At 39.1% G+C, this 19,596-nt stretch overlaps 1 protein-coding gene across 3 annotated transcripts; it reads left to right on the forward strand.

The window, feature by feature from the left end:
- Window positions 1-2,983: 2,983 nt before the first annotated feature.
- On the forward strand, window positions 2,984-18,547 carry LOC106065962 (uncharacterized). 3 transcript variants are annotated; one of them, XM_013224903.2, is made up of 3 exons: window positions 2,984-3,197; window positions 9,521-9,670; window positions 15,487-18,547. In XM_013224903.2, the coding sequence occupies exons 2-3, from the start codon at window positions 9,528-9,530 to the stop codon at window positions 17,594-17,596; spliced, it is 2,253 nt and encodes a 750-aa protein (XP_013080357.2). In that variant the 5' UTR covers window positions 2,984-3,197; window positions 9,521-9,527; the 3' UTR covers window positions 17,597-18,547. The 3 variants fall into 3 exon arrangements, with proteins under 3 accessions (XP_013080357.2, XP_013080358.2, XP_055871923.1); XM_013224904.2 differs by lacking the exon at window positions 2,984-3,197 and adding an exon at window positions 7,352-7,660; XM_056015948.1 differs by lacking the exon at window positions 2,984-3,197 and adding an exon at window positions 10,291-10,398 and having other exon boundaries at window positions 9,551-9,670.
- Window positions 18,548-19,596: the final 1,049 nt, after the last annotated feature.

The raw sequence follows: 19,596 nt of genomic DNA on the forward strand, positions 1-19,596 counted from the left end.
TTTTCTAAAAAATGGAGGCTAATCCATAAGTTGGAAGCCTTTTGGTGAATCCAGTGTGCAGAAGACGGAAGTACTTTTTAAAAAACGTAATAATTTCTTTCCCTCCCACCCCCCTTTTTTTTTTAAAATAGCACTTTATAATTAAATTAAAAATCTAATTAGTAAACATTAATGTACAGAGCTGTTAGTATGCCCATAGTATAAGAATCTCCCGTATATTGATTCTGGTAAAAAAAAATAATTAATATTTTGTAGGTAAACATATTGATGAATTTTGTTTTCTTTTCTCTACCTCTTATGGCTTCTGAATGGTCGTGCGGTATGTGCGCTGGACTGTCGTTCGGTTGTCTCCATGGTCCCGGGTTCACACCTTCCCCGCTGCCATCCCCCGTTGACCTGCGGGAGATTCGGAACATCCGAATCATGTAAAACAAAGAAAACACATTACAAAACAAAGAAAACACATTACAAAACAAAGAAAACACATGACAAAACAAAGAAAACACATTACAAAACAAAGAAAACACATGACAAAACGAAGAAAACACATGACAAAGCAAAGAAAACACATTACAAAACAAAGAAAACACATTACAAAACACATTACAAAACAAAGAAAACACATTACAAAACGAACAAAACACATTACAAAACAAACAAAACACATTACAAAACAAACAAAACACATTACAAAACAAACAAAACACATGACAAGTCTTATGAAGTTTGTTTGTAGTCAGCTTAGAAAGCATTCTATCTTCTAAGAGAGCTGCAGGTATTACAACAAAGACCCATAAGAAAGTTACCGCCGAGGAAACTCTGTGGATGTAAAGAGAATCATTACCTGGGCATGGCATAACCATTAGTAGTGACGCAATATTTATGGCAGAGTATCTGAATAAAATACTGCACTTATCTTGGGGCTCACAATGAGTCCTTTTCGTCTAATTTTTTAAGCTATTTCTTGTCAATGTTCCAGTTTGATTTCTGTTTTAAAATTATGGAAACTATCGGGACATCTTAATACTAGCTTAAGTCTTGCAGACCTTTTATATTCTATAATTGTTTTTTATCTGGCTTGTGTTTGAAAAGGGTCCAAATTATATTAAGAAACGAAGCCCTATGCTATATGGCTTTATCCCATTATTCCATTATCCTTGAGACGAAACAGTGTCACACAAATGGTAAAGTATCTTGCAGTATATACATTATCTTGGAGTATATATTATAAAGTATTTACACTCAATGAAACTATAGACACAGTATGAAACAATTGACTTTAAGGCTAGTCTTCGACTCCGAAGAATTAATGAGAAATGCAGTATTTCCCGTGGCTGCGCAGCCCCAGCTGTGACCTACATATTTTGCCACATCCAGGGCAAGCATAACCATTGTCCGCAGGTGGTCGATTTAGATTTTCTTTTCGCCGTCTACGTTTGTCCTCGGCAGCAGATTTTCTTTTGGTCTCAAATGTGTATCCTGCGGCCTTCGTGAGTGACCTCCAGCTATCTCGTTCTGAGGCCGCATGCAACCAGGTGCTCTCTTCTATGTCAGCTAAGGCAAGTTGGCGCAGATACCTTCACACTACCGACACTGTATAATACTATTGACACAGTATTAGAGCCAGAGAAACAGCCACTGAACTCTTTAAAAAAAAACAAGCCTAATTATCAAACAATTGACCGAAAATAACAATTTGACTTTGATACAGTTTAATTACTATTTACGTTTTGGTATATACGAGGCTTGATTAATTTTTTTTTTCTAGACTTCTAGAGAGTACCAATAAATAACCTAGCTCTACATCAACTGTAGATGAGAATAAATTGTAAATTAATTTAGTTTCACGCCTGATATCCAGGGCCGGATTAAATCGTGTGGAGGCCCAGGGGCAGGATTTCTGTGAAGGCCAGAGCACTTTTTCGAAAGTTTGATTAAAACTCCACTTATTATTAATAATAATAGGCCCCTAAATCTAGAAGCAGTCCATATTTCAGGAGAAAGAAACAGAGTTATAGTATTTTTTATCAAATTTTTCTTCTCTTTCAAACGTGGCCAGCACAACGACCAACACGCTTTTCTTCCCCCAACTAAAGTCGGGTACCCATAAGAGTTGGGTGAATTCAGGGGGGCGCCCTAAAAATCTCGAATTTCAAAATCCCAGTCTACACCTAGATTCGAACCCAGGACCCTAGGTTCGGAAGCCGAGCGCTAAACCACTCAGCCACCGCGCCAACATCTTAATATTTATATTAGTAAAAAAAAAAAAGAATATTTTTTAGTTTGTGGATTAAAGGCCCCAGGTTAACGCACTGCCGTAAATTCGGACCTTTATTTATATATCTCTAGCACGCTACAAGCGGACTTCTTAACCATAACAGTGTTGTCAATCGTAAGATTGAAAGTATTGTTAAAATGATATAAAGAAATATAGAATTATATTTTAAAATCAGATGGCTTAAAAGCTGATTTAATTTGATTATTTTTTTGTGGGTGCCCCTTTTCTTGCGGATAACCCAGTGCACTAACCCCGCCTGCCTCCCCCAAATCCGCCCCCACCTCTAATTCACCCCCGCTAACCATGTAAAAATAATCCCCTCTAAGTTTTCCTTCTTTTATCTCCCCTTCCCAGACCAACGATACATACTAAAATACGCCACTGCATTGTACGCTGAGCCCTAAGAAATTATGAAGGCTATCCAGGAAGCGCCTTAATAATGACCCACTTAGACGGGGAAATAAATAAGGGAACGCGAACACATCCTCAGCAGACTGGCCACTCCAGTACCCTCCGTGTTCGTATTGAAATAGCAGACAAAACACTGCGTTCTCAAGAGTGAACCAAAATGTCCTTTCTACTATGGTCTCAATTCGGTTGGGGAAAAAAAAAATGGCAAGGCTAGACGTCCCGTTGCTTCAATATAGGATTGGCTTCCTTAAGCAACATGCATGTTGGATTTTAAATGAGGTCAAAGATTGCAGTTAAGGCCCCTTATACATTTCGTTTCTTAAATATGTGTTCAGTTAACAGTGAAGTGTGTATGATGGGTTTGTGTGTGCTGTGCAGCGTAGGTTGACGCATACGGTCTTGACATATATTAAATTTTTTTTCTTACCAAATGACAAGTGTTGGATTTATACCATCGCAGGATATATCATCATAAAGGCTGTAATCTTTCTGCTGCAAATAGATCTAGGTAGGTTTAATGTTTCGTTTTTTGTGAATTGTGTCAATTAATAAAGGTAGTTGTGCTTGAACTTATAGGGTGATACAGTCGATGGCTGGGTGACCCATTTGTCACATGTGACATCTTGTGTAAGTACGGGGCGCGCAGTGACACACACATGTAGGTAGACTATTCTATCACTACGAACTGGGCCCAGGTGTTGCACGTAGACCTTGTTTTTGTTCGGAGTGTGACGGGGGGAAAAAAGCGGGGGGGGGGGGGGCGGGGGGAGAGAACCAACCAAGCGAGTCACTCAGGACCAGGGGACCTGCTCACATTGAGGTCTGAATTCTTTTCCTCTGTTCCTCCACCTCTCGAGATGGTGTTTTGGTCTCGAATGTGGATTATTTCTTAATTTCGTACGTTTTATTCCCAGTGGCGTAGATAGGGTGGGTGAGGGGGAGGTTCAAATCCGAGAGGTGCCCTGATCCCCCCCTCTTAAAAGGGCCCCCAAAATTAATGTCTCAAATATTTATTTGACATTTAATATCATTACACTGCCATGTAATCTTGCTACTCACAAGAAGTCAAAAATACTAAACAGCATCGATCTAGAGGATGTTGTAGATGACCTTTGCTACACAGAAAGCACGACGTGATGCGATGTGAATTGAGATTTATCACTTGTTAATTTTACTTATATACTGTAAATTTGGAAATTTGGAATCTAAACTTATATATTCATTAAGTGCATTATCTCATGTCGTGATGTCGAAAGTCAAAATGCAAGGGCCCCTAAAAATGTCAAGCCCCATTTATTGACCTTTTTTTTTCTATTTTCATCATGAAATCAACTTTTATTATACAGTAAGCATAGGAAATAACTCGAACGCAATTGGTGACAGTGGGTTAATTAAAGTTTCGTCAACACTGTTAACCCTTTAAGTCCTACAACTTTAAAAGCCAGTAACAAGAGCCGTGAGTGATTGTGATATGCCCAATGTAAATTTCGGAGCCCCTGCGGGGCGCGGGGACCAATTTGGAGCAATTGGTAAAATCGTCCGGTCCTGTGGCAATGGGCAATGCAGGATTGTTTTTGAGCCTCTAATAATAGTACGAGCTGCCTAAGGGTCGCAGGCTCCTGATTTGTCCTAAGGTTTGACTCTCAAAGCCTTTGCCATGTTTTGGGTATAGTTTGCAAGGCAGCAACGTTTGAATATAGAATTGTCATCTCTTAGTTGGGTAGCCAACCAAGGCTAACGAGCCCCTTCACACAGCCTGCGATGTTACTGTATCGCCACTTGCCGTTCCTGTGCACAGTGCAGCTACGTAGATGGGGGAACGAAAAAAAAAGGGAGGGGGGCTGTCAGATAATCTAAAGTCGTTGCGCGATTAAAGGAGGCCATTGAAATTCTTTTTTACTACCGAGTTCGTACCCCAGCAAAATCAAAGATTATTCGCTAATGGTTACCCGGCATTAGCTGGGGGAAGTAAAGGCGTTGATCATTTTGCTGGTCTTTGGACACCCTCGTTAAGCGTTGGCCACATAGAAGTGATCAAATTTACCCTTGAAGAAGCGGTTCGTATCTCAATTTAACTTTTAAAGATATGATAACGCTGTTCCAGTAGTAATATGGGTACGATAAATAAACATCAGAGAATAATAAAATGCTGTTTATATACTACAACCGTTTAAGCTGTTACATGTTGCTGCTTTTATTTTTCTAGGAAAAGTGAATTGTGAAAGGAAAATCCTAGCACAATTATCTTAAAAATGTACTTACTTAACAAAATTATCGCAAGATATTTTAAATGCATATCTAGAAATAGGAGTGCGGATTGCCGTGACTATTTTTCAGTCTAAATAATCCCCAATAGCCACTGTTAGTTTTGTGTGGTCTGTCTATTCCGCCCGTCCCGTTTAGATAAACTTAAAAGATACTGTAATTCAATATCATAATATGTTAGATCTTTCAAAGTTCATATGCAAGGTTTCTTTTTTTTTTTCTATTCTGAAAGCAGTTTTTCATAAAAAAAACACCATTTTTACAACTGTTCACTTTTAATAGTAAATATAAAATGAAATACGGAGACTATTTTGATAAAGCAAGTGATTTTTCAGTTTAACCAATTTATGGAAACGGTTTTGTTTATTTCCTTAAAAATGTTGTAATTTTTTTTTTATAAATGTTTGTCACTTTTGCAATGAAAACACAAACTTTCTCTCGACTTCAAGAAAAACAAATTAAAAAAAAAACAGTTTATAACCCCTGTATGTACATTGGTAAGGTAAAACAAAGATACAGCTGACAGGTAGATAGTTATACATGAAGGTAAAACTAATGAAAGCTATAGTGTGTAGGTGTATCGAAACACGCAGTTGGTGTCATGAGGTGTTGAAAGCTGGGGGGGGGGGTATGTTCTGCTGACGACGAAACTTGTCCGGCGTCATGGCAACCCGCAGTAGGTGCGATTTAAGAAGTCACGTTATCTTTCAGGACATCTACTTCACAAGACGAAACATTTTAGTTGGGTTCGCTCCTGTAGCCACCCCCACCCCCTTTTTTTCTTAATAAATTGCGATAAGGAGGCGCGGTGGCTGAGCGGTAAAGCGCTTGGCTTCCGAACCGTGGTCCGGGGTTCGAATCCTGGTGATTTTTTTTTTATTTCGGGATCTTCGAGCGCCTCTGAGTCCACCCAGCTCTAATGGGTACCTGACATTAGTTGGGGAAAAGTAAAGGCGATTCGTTGTGCTGGCCACATGACACCCTCGTTAACCGTGGGCCTCTGAAACAGATGACCTTTACATCATCCTCCCTATAGATTACAAGGTCTGAAAGAGGAACTTTACTTTAAATTGCGATAGTTTTTAACGTAGCTAGTTCTGCTTTACAGTCACCTCTTCCCCCCCCTCCCTCTCTTTCTCTAGCTTCCTTTCTCAACTAGTAAGTAAGAAAGTTCCCCCTTTCCGACCATGCGGTCTATAGGGCTGATAATGTAAAGGTCTTCTGTTTTTGTGGCCCACTGTCAACGACCAACCGCCTTTACTTTTCCCCAAACTGATGTCCGTTACCCATCGGAGCTTCAGGGGCGCCCTAGATATACCGAAATGAAATTTCCAGTCTTCATTAGGATTCGAACTCTGGAAGTCCGGTTCGAAAGTCAAGCCCTATTATCACTCAGCCACCGCGCCTCAACTAATCTCTGTATTTACTAGTATTAAGGTGACAGTTAATTGTCTTTGCCCTTTCCGTAAGTGAAGACAGTTCAGCTTGACTCAATATCTAGGACTAAACCAGTAAGCTTATGATATGAGGGACTCGTTAGCCTTGGCTGGCTACCCACCAAGGAAAAAGGAAAAATTCAAACTTCTGCTGCTTTGCAGCAATACTCAAACTTGGGAAAGTATTCGGAAATCAACCGTGACGAATAATCAGAAGCCGGTGACCCTTATGCAGTTTGTAGCACCCAGCTTGCAAATCAGCTAATTCCAAACTGTATCTGCATTCGCCGTTTCATTGCATACACCAGCTTTGTGGAGTGGAGGGGGGGGTGTCTTTTATGTGGGCGACATCGTACAGACCACAGCTAATGCCAAGGCATTCATCTCATTTCTATGAAGTGATGCATTGTCGCTTCGCAACTTTGTATACGAAACAATGTAGAAAAAAATATAGTCTAACTAGGTTGATCTTTTGCCTACTATTAAAATCTATTTACTATTTTTACAATAATTTAAAGACTTTCCTTAGAAGAAATAAGGACCTTCTTGGGAGGAGTTATCTGTGGTGCTTTTTGTCTGTGCATGTTGGGTTTTAAAAAATATTGACAAAGAAATAAATTAGCTTAAATAACAACAATTGAATTACAAAGAAATTCAACACTGGCGCTATAACTTGGGTCTTAACATGTAGATCATAGCAACACCAGTATAACATGTAGATCATAGCAACACCTGTATAACATGTAGATCATAGCAACACCAGTATAACATGTAGATCATAGCAACACCAGTATACTCCCTTTCAACTTAAGTTTTGCTTTCGTTCTTTGACATTATCAAAACTGTAAACAATAATTATTACAACGCTTGTTAACGGTATCCTTGTCCTGTTCTATTTATAACTGTGCAGAGTTTCCCCAGTCTATATATAGTTTATATGCTTGTAAGACAAGATCTGTGGGGTATCTCAGGGAAATGATTAAACTTTGGATAACTTCGTCAAGCCTTTATGACCTAGGTTTAAAGGTCAAGGTTTATATCTTTTTTTTTTTGTCTATTCAATTGTCAGGCTCTTGAAGATAAGTGCATCTATTTCAAAATATCAATGTGTTTGGAAAGTTTCGTGTGTCCTTTAAACTTGTGCGTCGTAAATCTTTTGAAGAAGAGTTAAGGTTAAAGTAGAGATGATATTGAAAGTAGACTTCATATACAGTTAAAGTAGAGATGATATTTAAAGTAGACTTGATATACAGTATCTCAAGCGAACAAAGTGAGTATTTTTTTTTTGTGTCTAGCCCTTTTAGTTGTTTTGATTGCTGTAGTTATCAGGCATTAATTATCAATATTGTTCAGATGGCTGCTTGATAGTGCGTTATGCTCTTCGGACTCTTGTCTCGATGGTCCAGGGCTCAAACCTTTTTCGCAGCCATCCCCTGCCGTCATTTCTTTAAGAATGTCTGAAACTTAACATTGAAGTAAAGAAACAGGCCCAATCAAGAAACAGGTCCAATCAAGAAACAGGTTCAATCAAGAAACAGGTCTAATCAAGAAACAGATCCATTCAAAAAACAGGTGTAATCAAGGAACAGGTTCAATCAAGAAAGAGGTCTAATCAAGGAACAGGTCCAATCAAGAAACAGGTTCAATCAAGAAACAGGTCTAATCAAGAAACAGGTCCATTCAAGAAACAGGTGTAATCAAGGAACAGGTTCAATCAAGAAAGAGGTCTAATCAAGGAACAGGTCCAATCAAGAAACAGGTCCAATCAAGAAACAGGTTCAATCAAGAAACAGGTGTAATCAAGGAACAGGTTCAATCAAGAAAGAGGTCTAATCAAGGAACAGGTTCAATCAAGAAACAGGTCAAGAAACAGGTCCAATCAAGAAACAGGTTCAATCAAGAAACTGGTCCAATCAAGAAACAGGTCCAATCAAGAAACTGGTCCAATCAAGAAACAGGTGTAATCAAGGAACAGGTTCAATCAAGAAAGAGGTCTAATCAAGGAACAGGTTCAATCAAGAAACAGGTCAAGAAACAGGTCCAATCAAGAAACAGGTTCAATCAAGAAACAGGTCTAATCAAGGAACAGGTTCAATCAAGAAACAGGTCTAATCAAGGAACAGGTTCAATCAAGAAACAGGTTCAATCAAGAAATAGGCCAAGAAAATGTGTTCAATCAAGAAACAGGTTCAATCAAGGAACAGGTTCAATCAAGAAACAGGTTCAATCAAGAAACAGATAAGAAACATGTCAAGAAACAGGTCCAATCAAGAAACAGGTTCAATCAAGAAACAGGTTTAATCAAGAAACAGGTTTAATCAAGGAACAGGTTCAATCAAGAAACAGGTCTAATCAAGAAATAGGCCAAGAAAATGTGTTCAATCAAGGAACAGGTCCAATCAAGAAACAGGTTCAATCAAGGAACAGGTTCAATCAAGAAACAGGTCTAATCAAGAAATAGGCCAATAAAAAGGGTTCAATCAAGGAACAGGTTCAATCAAGAAACAGGTCTAATCAAGGAACAGGCTCAATCTAGAACCAGGTCCAATCAAGAAACAGGTCTAATCAAGAAACATGTCAAGAAACAGGTCCAATCAAGAAACAGGTTCAATCAAGAAACAGGTCTAATCAAGAAACAGGTTCAATCAAGAAACAGGTCTAATCAAGAAATAGGCCAAGAACAAGGGTTCAATCAAGGAATAGGTTCAATCAAGAAATAGGTCTATTCAAGGAACATGTTCAATCAAGAAACATGTCTATTCAAGGAACAGGTTCAATCAAGAAACAGGTCCAGTCAAGAAACAAATCTAATCTTAATTCAGAGCGTACTTGACATGCTTAAGTCACTTAAATACGCGATCTACGTATCCACAATACAATATGTAATAATAATTAGAAAACGTAAAGATCTGGTTTACATTACAGTAAAGCAATATAATACAGTAACATACACAAAGAAGAGATGGTAATATGGAGAAAGGTAGGGCTGATTAAAGGTGACTTAATGTAAAACGTAATGAAATGAGCATTTGAAGGAAAGATTTTGATAGAAAGAGATAAACTCGATCTTCCATTATGCTATTTTATTTATAATGTTATAATTATGTTACAATCATTCCATTTATTACAGGAGAATAATGGTGACATCCATCTTGCACAGGGGCTTTGTAGCATTGTCACTTCTGACTATCACCTCGTTTGCGATCCCACTCTGTCCACTGGCCACAGTTGGCAAGTCTTACCAGTTAGTCTGTGCTGGCACCACGCAGTCAGAGGATAGGTAATACCATTTAATAATAGTGACTTATTGCTTTCATTTCCTAAAATTCAGCCACTCTGTCCACTCGCCACAGTTGGCAAAGTCTTACCAGTTGGTCTGTGCTGGCACGACTCAGTCAGACAAGTGCAGATCCTGCACTGACCTGGAATTATTTTATAACAAATTGACAAGCTCCTGCTAATAAGATTTTGAATCATCCAAAACTGAAAATAAAACATTGTTTAATAATGCCATTTAGAATAACAAAAAAATTGCAACATATAGGTACATGGAAAAGTTTTCGGTGTAATATGGGGAAGCGTGGTCGAGGGGCCGCTTGAACTTGGCTTGGCTTGGCTACCTATGAAGAGGCTCGAGGTTTAACACCCAACACGAGCAAAGTTGTGTTTACTGAGCGCCTAAAGGCAGCACAGAAGACCTTCTCCCAGATCCCCTCCCCTTCCTCTGGTCCACAACTGAGATTGGACCAAAGCGCTCTGAGCATGCTATAAGCATGAAAGTAGCGCTATATAAAAGCCATAATTTATCTATTTATTTTAATATATACTGTCAATTAGTGCTTTATGCAATATATTAAATCCAGAGGGTTATTAAAAAAATAAGTAACTTACCCGTTTCAGACCTTGTGATGTTTAGAAAAGGTAATCTGTTTCTGTCGCCGCCGGTCAATGAGGGTGTCATGTTGGCAACACAACGACCAACCGCATTTATTTCCTAAATAATGTCAGGTACACATTTGAGTTGTATTTTTATTGCTAGGGATGAATTAAAGCTTTGTATAAATTGATGTAGGTTTTTTTTGTTTTAGTTTATAGTTTACATTTGTATCTCCAGTATCACGATATCGTTTGAGTGTTCAGTAACTATTTAAGAGGAGATAACTTATACAAAAGTAGAACATCAGAAAGGCATTGCCTGATCAACGCAATCTCATCGTAACATCAAGACATCATTGTCATCTGTCACTCAACATATATTGTCACATCCAGCATCAAACATACATCGTAAAAGTAATGACCAATAATTAATAAAAATAAATGGTTAGTTTTAAGCTTTAAGTGGATCCCAGAATGGATGAAGGAGAAATAGCGTGTACAATTATGCAAGGGGACAAAACCCAACATATTTATTTCCCATAAGAGGTCGGCACAGATTACAAAAAATTAGTAATGAGTTGACTAATTTGTTGATTTTTTTATTGATTCACGTCTTGTCTGCGCTAAATGAATATTTGTGGAAAGTATTTAAAGTATTCCGAGAATGGGTCTGGGAGAAATAACGTGTTCAAACTTTTACCAGACAGACAGATAAACGGACAGATATACAGAGTGATTTAAAATAAGCCTTGTAATAACTCTTACAAATGTAAAATAAAATACATTTAAAATAAAAATCTATTTTCAGACATTATCTCCTTGTCTTAACAAAATTGTTAACAACAAAAACTACAAAAATATGAAACTATAAATACGAAACAATGGCAGAAATAAATAAAAAAACTTGTATTAACTCTTTCTCTCCTAACTGACGATACCAACGTTGATTACACCAGAATGTGGTAAATAATTATGTAGAGAAAGAAAAAATAAATAAAAACCTGTATTAACTCTTTCTCTCCTAACTGACGATACCAACGTTGATTACAACAGAATGTGGTAAATAATTACGGAGAGAAAGAGTTAAACATTTCATTTGATGCTGAATACCGAAGCCTTACTCAATGTTGGCCTGCAGTGTGTTTGTCAGCTGGGACACTTGATGTTTTGATGTGTATATAAGAATTAAGTTTCTTAAGTGCTTAACTTTGCTATGGCAAAGATAGCACGCATCAGTGATTCATATATGACTCATTGACTATATACCACTTTAAACATTTTTAATTCTAACAAAAAAAAAAAGAAAGATTATTAACTTTTTTTTTCTCAATAAAACGAAAGGGGCATTTGTCTTTTAGACGAGGTCGGATCTTGATGAAAAGTTGGGTTTTGAACCAGGAGATACCGTGGAGGTCTCTGCGTCAAAGCAACTCTTAAAATACATATTATTATTATAGCTTTTATATAGCGCTACTTTCATGCTTATAGCATTCTCAGAGCTCTTTTGGTCCAATCTCATTTGTGGACCAGTGGGGGGGGGGGGGGGAGGGGGTATCTAGGAGTTTGTTTTCCGTGCTGCCTTTAGGCGCTCAGTACACTCTCTCCTCTGTTAAACTCTACACTCTCTCCGCTGTTAAACTCTACAGTCTCTCCTCTGCCCGAGTCGGGTGTCGAACTTCGAGCCCCCTTCTAGGTAGCCAAGCCAAGCCAAGTTCAAGCGCCTCTCGACCACGCTTCCCACCATAGTTGATATTAGCTTGAGTGCGTAATTGTTCTTGGTCGTTGGGCTGTCCACAGGATATTCTCGTTACCTAGCTGCCTTGTTGATACTTGGTCGTTGGTTTGTAGCTCCAAACAGCTGTCGGCGTATTTAATTGTATAATTCGAATTATTTTATTTTTTGAAAATATGTACAATAATCTTAAGATAAAGTATATGCATGTCTTGGCAGAAAAAAAACAAAAGTATCACACGAATTGTAGAGTCAACAGAAATATTTTTTAAATTACATTTTAAAATTCATCATACAGAAGCTTCAGCATTTCGTTTGTATGTCGTTTTAACATAATGTTCAACAGGCTCATGCACATTTTTAATGCATATTTCCTAAACATCTTTTTAAACTACAAACTGACTTAAGTGTAGAGTTTAACAGAGGAGAGAGTGTAGAGTTGAACAGAGGAGAGAGTGTAGAGTTTAACAGATGAGAGAGTGTAGAGCTTAACAAAGGAGAGAGTGTAGAGTTTAACAGAGGAGAGCGTTAGAGCTTAACAGAGGAGAGAGTGTAGAGTTTAACAGAGGAGAGAGTGTAGAGTTTAACAGAGGAGAGAGTGTAGAGTTTAACAGAGGAGAGAGTGTAGAGTTTAACAGAGGTGTGAGTGTAGAGTTTAACAGAGGAGAGAGTGTAGAGTTTAACAGAGGGGAGAGTGTAGAGTTTAACAGAGGAGAGAGTTAGAGCTTAACAGAGGAGAGAGTGTAGAGTTTAACAGAGGTGTTAGTGTAGAGTTTAACAGAGGAGAGATTGTAGAGTTTAACAGAGGAGAGAGTCTAGAGTTTAACAGAGGAGAGAGTGTAGAGTTTAACACAGGAGAGAGTGTAGAATTTAACAGAGGAGAGAGTTAGAGCTTAACAGAGGAGAGAGTGTAGAGTTTAAAAGAGGTGTGAGTGTAGAGTTTAACAGAGGAGAGATTGTAGAGTTTAACAGAGGAGAGAGTCTAGAGTTTAACAGAGGAGAGAGTGTAGAGTTTAACAGAGGAGAGAGTGTAGATTTTAACAGAGGAGAGAGTTAGAGCTTAACAGAGGAGAGAGTGTAGAGTTTAACAGAGGAGAGAGTGTAGTGTTTAACCGAGGTGTGAGTGTAGAGTTTAACAGAGGAGAGATTGTAGAGTTTAACAGAGGAGAGAGTGTAGAGTTTAACAGAGGAGAGAGTTAGAGCTTAACAGAGGAGAGAGTGTAGAGTTTAACAGAGGAGAGAGTGTAGTGTTTAACAGAGGTGTGAGTGTAGAGTTTAACAGAGGAGAGAGTGTAGAGTTTAACAGAGGAGAGAGTGTAGAGTTTAACAGAGGAGAGAGTGTAGAGTTTAACAGAGGAGAGAGTGTAGAGTTTAACAGTGTCAAGTTAAATACAGACATGAATTTGTTTCCTTCGATTGAGTGTAGTCTAATGTAATAATCAATGGTTATTTGTGTAATATAACTTGACTTTGTAATGAACTAAGCAAAAACCAATCCAGGACAAGGCCGGCCTCAGGCATAGGTAAACTACGCAGCCGCTTAGGACCCCTGATTGAAACATGGATCAACTCTGAAACAGATCAGAACTCTGTGGCTGGATGTCTAATTAAGCTTCGCTCTTAGTCTCTACTATAACCTAAGGTCCTGTCATGAATGTTTAGAGATCTACTTGTTTGAATACAAATGTTGAAAGACCATTGTTTCGTCCTTTTGGTGACATGTCGAAACGTTATTTCTATAGTCATGAATCGTCCATTTGATAGGTCCTACATTTGTGCTATCGGCTTTAACTTATTTGTTAATTTATAGATACACGAAAGGTGTAATTCATTGCGTATTTTTAGCGGCCCCCGAAAGGGGAAAAGACGCTATTTGTTTTGTGCGAATTGTCTGTCCGTCTGTCCGTCCGTCCCGTTTAGATCTCGTAAACTAGACAAGATATTGAAAATCCTACATCACAATATTTTAGACCATTCAAATTTCTGATGCAACGGCTACTTTTTTTTTCTGAAAGCGAAAAATCAGTTATGCAAGCAGTTTTTTTTAAGAGAAAAAGCTAATTAGTATGCATTATAAGTTAAAAATAATTTTAAACGAATAGTAATCTTGTAAACTTCAGTTTCCTGAACTTTTGTTTATTGCGGAAATTATTATTATTTTTTTTTTTGAGGATTCGAATAAGAGATTGAGCCTTTTCAAAACAATGAGATCAATTATAAGACATCAGTTAGGCCAGGGGAGGCGCGGTGGCTGAGCGGTAAAGCGCTTGGCTTCCGAACCGGGGTCCCGGGCTCGAATCCTGGTGAAGACTGGGATTTTCAACTTTGGAATCTTTGGGCGCCTCTGAGTCCACTCAGCTCTAATGGGTACCTGACATTAGTTGGGGAAAAGTAAAGGCAGTTGGTCGTTGTGCTGGCTACATGACACCCTCGTTAACCGTAGGCCACAAAAACAGATGAACTTTACATCATCTGCCCTATAGACCACAAGGTCTGAAAGGGGAACTAGTTAGACCAGGTTCACATCTAACTTTGCATTCACTTTCACCTATCCTTTGATCTGCGGGACCGTTGGGGCACTACACAAGATCTGTTAACCTTCTTTCTCCATTCTTATCTCTCATTTGTCTTTGATATAATTTCATTCGGATGTTCTTTCTGAAAATATTGAAGCCTGCCTGGGTGGACCACTTCGGGGGCCGATTTTGAGTTTGTGTTTCCACACAAACTGTCTTTTGTAACCTTGTTTTATCTAATTTTTTTGCTCATTTATTTCATTTGGGGCCACCCTATTCACTTCGTCTAGAGCCTTCAATTACCTAAGGGACGGCCAGTTCCAAGAATGGCCATTCGGAACACTTCTTCTCAATACATGAACCAAGTAAGAATAGCGTCACAAATCCAAACACAACGGATAGAATCATTAATCTAAATCAGTGGTTCCCGAACTTTTTTGTCTCGTATCCCCCTTGGAAGTTTTCGTAGACCACTGGGGGTCTATATAGATCACTTTGGGAATCACTGATCTAAATCAACTGTGTTAGATATGCAAATAAACTTTGTAAAATCTTTAATTCAGGTTCTGCCCCATTGTGTACTCTTTAAACTATTAGCAGGCCAAGAGGTAACGCAAAACTTCTCGGCCTATCGATAGACTTATAGTGAAAATTTTATATTTTTCTTTCCAGTCGAGATAACTCTAGATGACTGTTATCTCCCTTACTTTTAACATTAAGTTTTACGCCCTTGGTTCTATTCGTGCATTGTAACAAACTACTTTAAGTTTAGTTAATGGTTACTGGGGGGGGGGGGTATGTATTATCATGGGTATTTGTTTCCGCATCTGAAGTCAGCTTTTCGTAACTGATGGAGAATTAATTATCATTTCGGGGACCCACTTTACATTTACATGTATAATTGTATTCAGCCAATAATACAAACATTATTATGTAAAACTGCGAGTCTTAATGTGCCATTTGTTTTTCCAGATTTGTCCTTTGGGATCGATACTTTGAAAAGAATGGAAATAGCGCTGAGATTAGCCGATGCTACTTCAACAAGCCATGCGATACAAAAGATACATCTCGATACCAAGTAACCAATACGCCAAACGGTTTCTCCTTTCGAAGCACGTTCGCCATCTATAACGTCACCGAGTCAGACAGTGATATGATCATCAACTGCAGCTCCATGGTAGTAAGGATTCCTCCGGTTGACCCGACTCTGGTCATGACCTGCAGACTGCCAGTTTTCGACATTGGGCAAGAGCCTAATTGCGTTGCGAAACTGGCCCTTCCTGATGTCCAAGTCACCTGCAACTTCCCAAAAGTGAACCCGAAAGTAACTTGCGAGCTAGGGTACGATACTAACTTTCTTACCAAGAAATCGATCATCGAATACGATGTCAAACGTTTGCCAGACTCCTCTTCAGCCTATTACAACATTACCTGCAAAGGTTTGCTAAAATTTGAAAAAGTTGACCAGGCGAGCTATTTTGTAAGGATACTGCCCAATTTTGAAACGGACATTGCCAGACAAGAACTTGAGAATCATGCCAGAATTCAGGAAGTCCCTCTTCTGTTGGTTCCACAGGTGGTCATCAACAGCCCACCTTACGTAGCTCTTTGTCCGCCGACCTTGACTAACAAAGTGAAGGTCCATTGCTCGGCTTCAACTACGACCCCAGATCCTGTTTTTCACTTTTTTGTGGACAACCGAGAAATTTACGCTGAAGAACCCAGCTCAGTATTACCTGGCCCGTTAAACACTACGCTACAGAACTACACGTTTACAGTAAACGAAACATTCCAGAATAAATCTCTTAAATGCCAAGTGGATGGCTTGAATTTCGATGTGGCCAATATTACTTTGGCTATCCCTCCCACGAAGCCACCTGTGTTCAAATCTCATGATGGGATTTCACTCAATTCTGTAATCTCCATACGAGACCATGAAAATATTTCAATCCAGTGTTTGGTCGATGGTGGTGTCCCTACGGTTAAAAAAATCAGCGTTAACTGCTTCGCGTTAAAGGGTGATCAAAGCCTTGAAGCCCATAACACATCAAACGTCGTATTTTTCACCATTTCCGGAAGTGAGCATGTTTCCGGATCTCGCTGCCTTTGCTCGGCTCATCATGTCTCTGGCTGCTACAATCTTTCGGCGTTTCTAGCTGTCGCAAGCACAGGGCTTAATGACACCCGCACACCCTTTGAAGACATCAATGTCTATACATACATCCTCTATGTAGCGGCATTTTTTATCGGCATCATCCTCGTTCCCATCATCATCGCGATATGTGTGTTTGTCATTCGCCATTGGAACAACCTGTACCCTAAACATCCTCAAAACAGACCCAACCTGTCAAACCATCATTACAGTTACATTGACGATAGCCAAATCCGGGAGACCAGGAAGGCCAAACGGCGACAGTCAAGCCAGACCGATTCTTCTCTGAGCCTCAACTCGGAATATTCCCGAAGATACCGCGACCACATCGAGCTTCATAATTTACAGGAGGGCTCTGTAAGGTTGGCCGCCCCCGAAGAATACAATTTAGAAAACGGACACTTTAGATATACTGAGGCCCCGCTGCCGGTGCCGCCACCTTGCGGGCGCCCAGCTCGAAACGAGCGTCGATCAACGCCGAGCGAATCAGATTCAGCGTATGAAAGGCACATCCAAGCCCAGCCTTCTCGGCATAAGCGCCCCTCTGTCGACGAAGACAGTGACACGAGGCGAAAACGAGGTTTGAACCACGAGGACGAAAATAAAAACTACAATCACAGAGCTGCCCAGAAAGAGATGCCGAGGAATCAGGAGACTGAGGGTCATTACAGAAACCACAAAAACTCCACGGACAGAGATCAGAGATACGAGGACGAGTCCGAAGACGACACGTATGTGAGCCCCACGTCTCCGTACTCCTCAGATGAAGAGCTCTCCAACAGTGATCAGCAGCCAGACGATAAGGCGTCTAGAAGAGCCCGGGATGAGGAGGTTGCTCGTAGGCTAGAAGAGGAGCGTCTGCTGAAACTGTTAGAAATGGGAGGGGCTTCTTACGAAGAGGAGCTCTCAGCAGAACAGTTTTTGTCTTAGCAGATGACAGAGAAACACGAGTGTATTCATTTTGTTCTGTTGGAAGAACATACGCGTGGAACAAATAAGATAATTGCCTAGAACGTTTTGAAAAGCTGACATCTTAAAATGTGTTTACAAATACCTGAATATAGGCTAACATGGAAGGATTAATGGATTGTTAATCCAGAAGAGAGCGGTGTATAAGCCTATAGCTAATTACTTGCAAACATCAATCTCTTAACATTCTTTTAAAAAAAATAATTCTTAGTTTGCTTCTGAAACGTAATTCTAGTTCTTGTATAAATTCAAGTTATAACACTGAAATATAACACAAAAGTTATAACACTGAAATATAACACAAAAGTTATAACACTGAAATATAACACAAAAGTTATAACACTGAAATATAACACAAAAGTTATAACACTGAAATATAACACCGAAGCTATAACATTTAAGTATTCTACAGACAGACGGATTCTGTGACCTATATCTTGAAGTCTGTTCTCTATTTCTTAAGGGAGCCCAGCCTGGAGGCCATAAATACAAAACATTCTTCTTGGGTTAGGTCCCCTCAGCCTCTCGAGCTCCTAAGGAATCGTTATGAGCTTAGGACATGAAGAGCCCTAGAACAACGCAACTCTTGCCTGCATAACTTGGTCTTAACTCAAGTGTGTGTTATAGCTATGTTCTTTGCTGATTGTATGCATAACATGTAAGATAGTTTGTTTTTAATGCTAACTGTATGTATTAGAGATAAGATGGCCTTTATGCCCTTTGCTGAATGTATGTGTTGCACGTAGGATTAGCTTTATTCCCTTTGCTGAACGTATGTATTACACATAGGATTAGCTTTATTCCCTTTGCTGAATATATGTGATACACATAGGATTAGCTTTATTCCCTTTGTTGACTGTATGTGTTACAGATAGGATGTCCTTTATGCCCTTTATAGACTATGTATTACAGTTAAGAAGGCCTTTATGCCCTGTGCTGATTGAGTGTATTACATATAGGATTGCCATTATGCCCTTTGCTATGTATTACATTCCTTTATTCCCTTTGTTGACTGTATGTATTACAGATAAGATGGCTTTTATGCTTTTTACTGATAGTATGTCTGACACACAATGCCCATTATGCCCTTTGCTAACTGTATGACTTAATTACGACCAATTTGTGCTTTGTGGATGGTATGTATCTAAAATGTTTTAAAATGAAGTTGTAATTATAGATTACTGTCTTCGGGAGGAGATGAGTTGAGAGGAGATGAGTTGAGAGGAGATGACTTGAGAGGAGATGAGTTGAGAGGAGATGAGTTGAGAGGAGATGAGTTGAGAGGAGATGAGTTGAGAGGAGATGAGTTGAGAGGAGATGAGTTGAGAGGAGATGAGTTGAGAGGAGATGAGTTGAGAGGAGATGAGTTGAGAGGAGATGAGTTGAGAGGAGATGACTTGAGAGGAGATGAGTTGAGAGGAGATGAGTTGAAAGTAGATGAGATGATAGTCGCACCAATTCAAATTAGTTGGTGGCATCTGCATTAAAAATAACGAAGCTGTCAGATGACGTTAAGTAATTTACTTTGATGGTGGGGTATGTGCAGTGGGCCCCGCGCTTTCATAGTCCCCGCGCTGGTTATGGGCGAGGACATTTGGAAGACTCTCAATGTGAAACTTCATTTCTATAGACGAGGGTGATAATATTGTTTTATGTTATCTTGTATTATAATATTCTATATTCATGGAGGGTGACTTCCAGTCCTCTTGGCCATTGGTTCTAATTTACTATGATTTGTATTTGCGAGTCTCCTTGTGACCTTAGATTAAACTGTTTTTAATTTGCCAGCTAGAGTTGTACTATCCACAAAAATTGTGTGTAGAACCCTTGATATATGAATGATGTATACATAGTGACTTTTATTTTTGTATTACAAATATTTTTGACATTTTTGTTGTCTTATTAGTACTTTAGATTCTAAAGTCCATTATGCAAAGTGTTTAATAAAACCAACAAAACAA

Source organism: Biomphalaria glabrata, chromosome 17 (assembly GCF_947242115.1).
Source record: "Biomphalaria glabrata chromosome 17, xgBioGlab47.1, whole genome shotgun sequence".
Lineage (NCBI taxonomy): Eukaryota > Metazoa > Mollusca > Gastropoda > Planorbidae > Biomphalaria > Biomphalaria glabrata.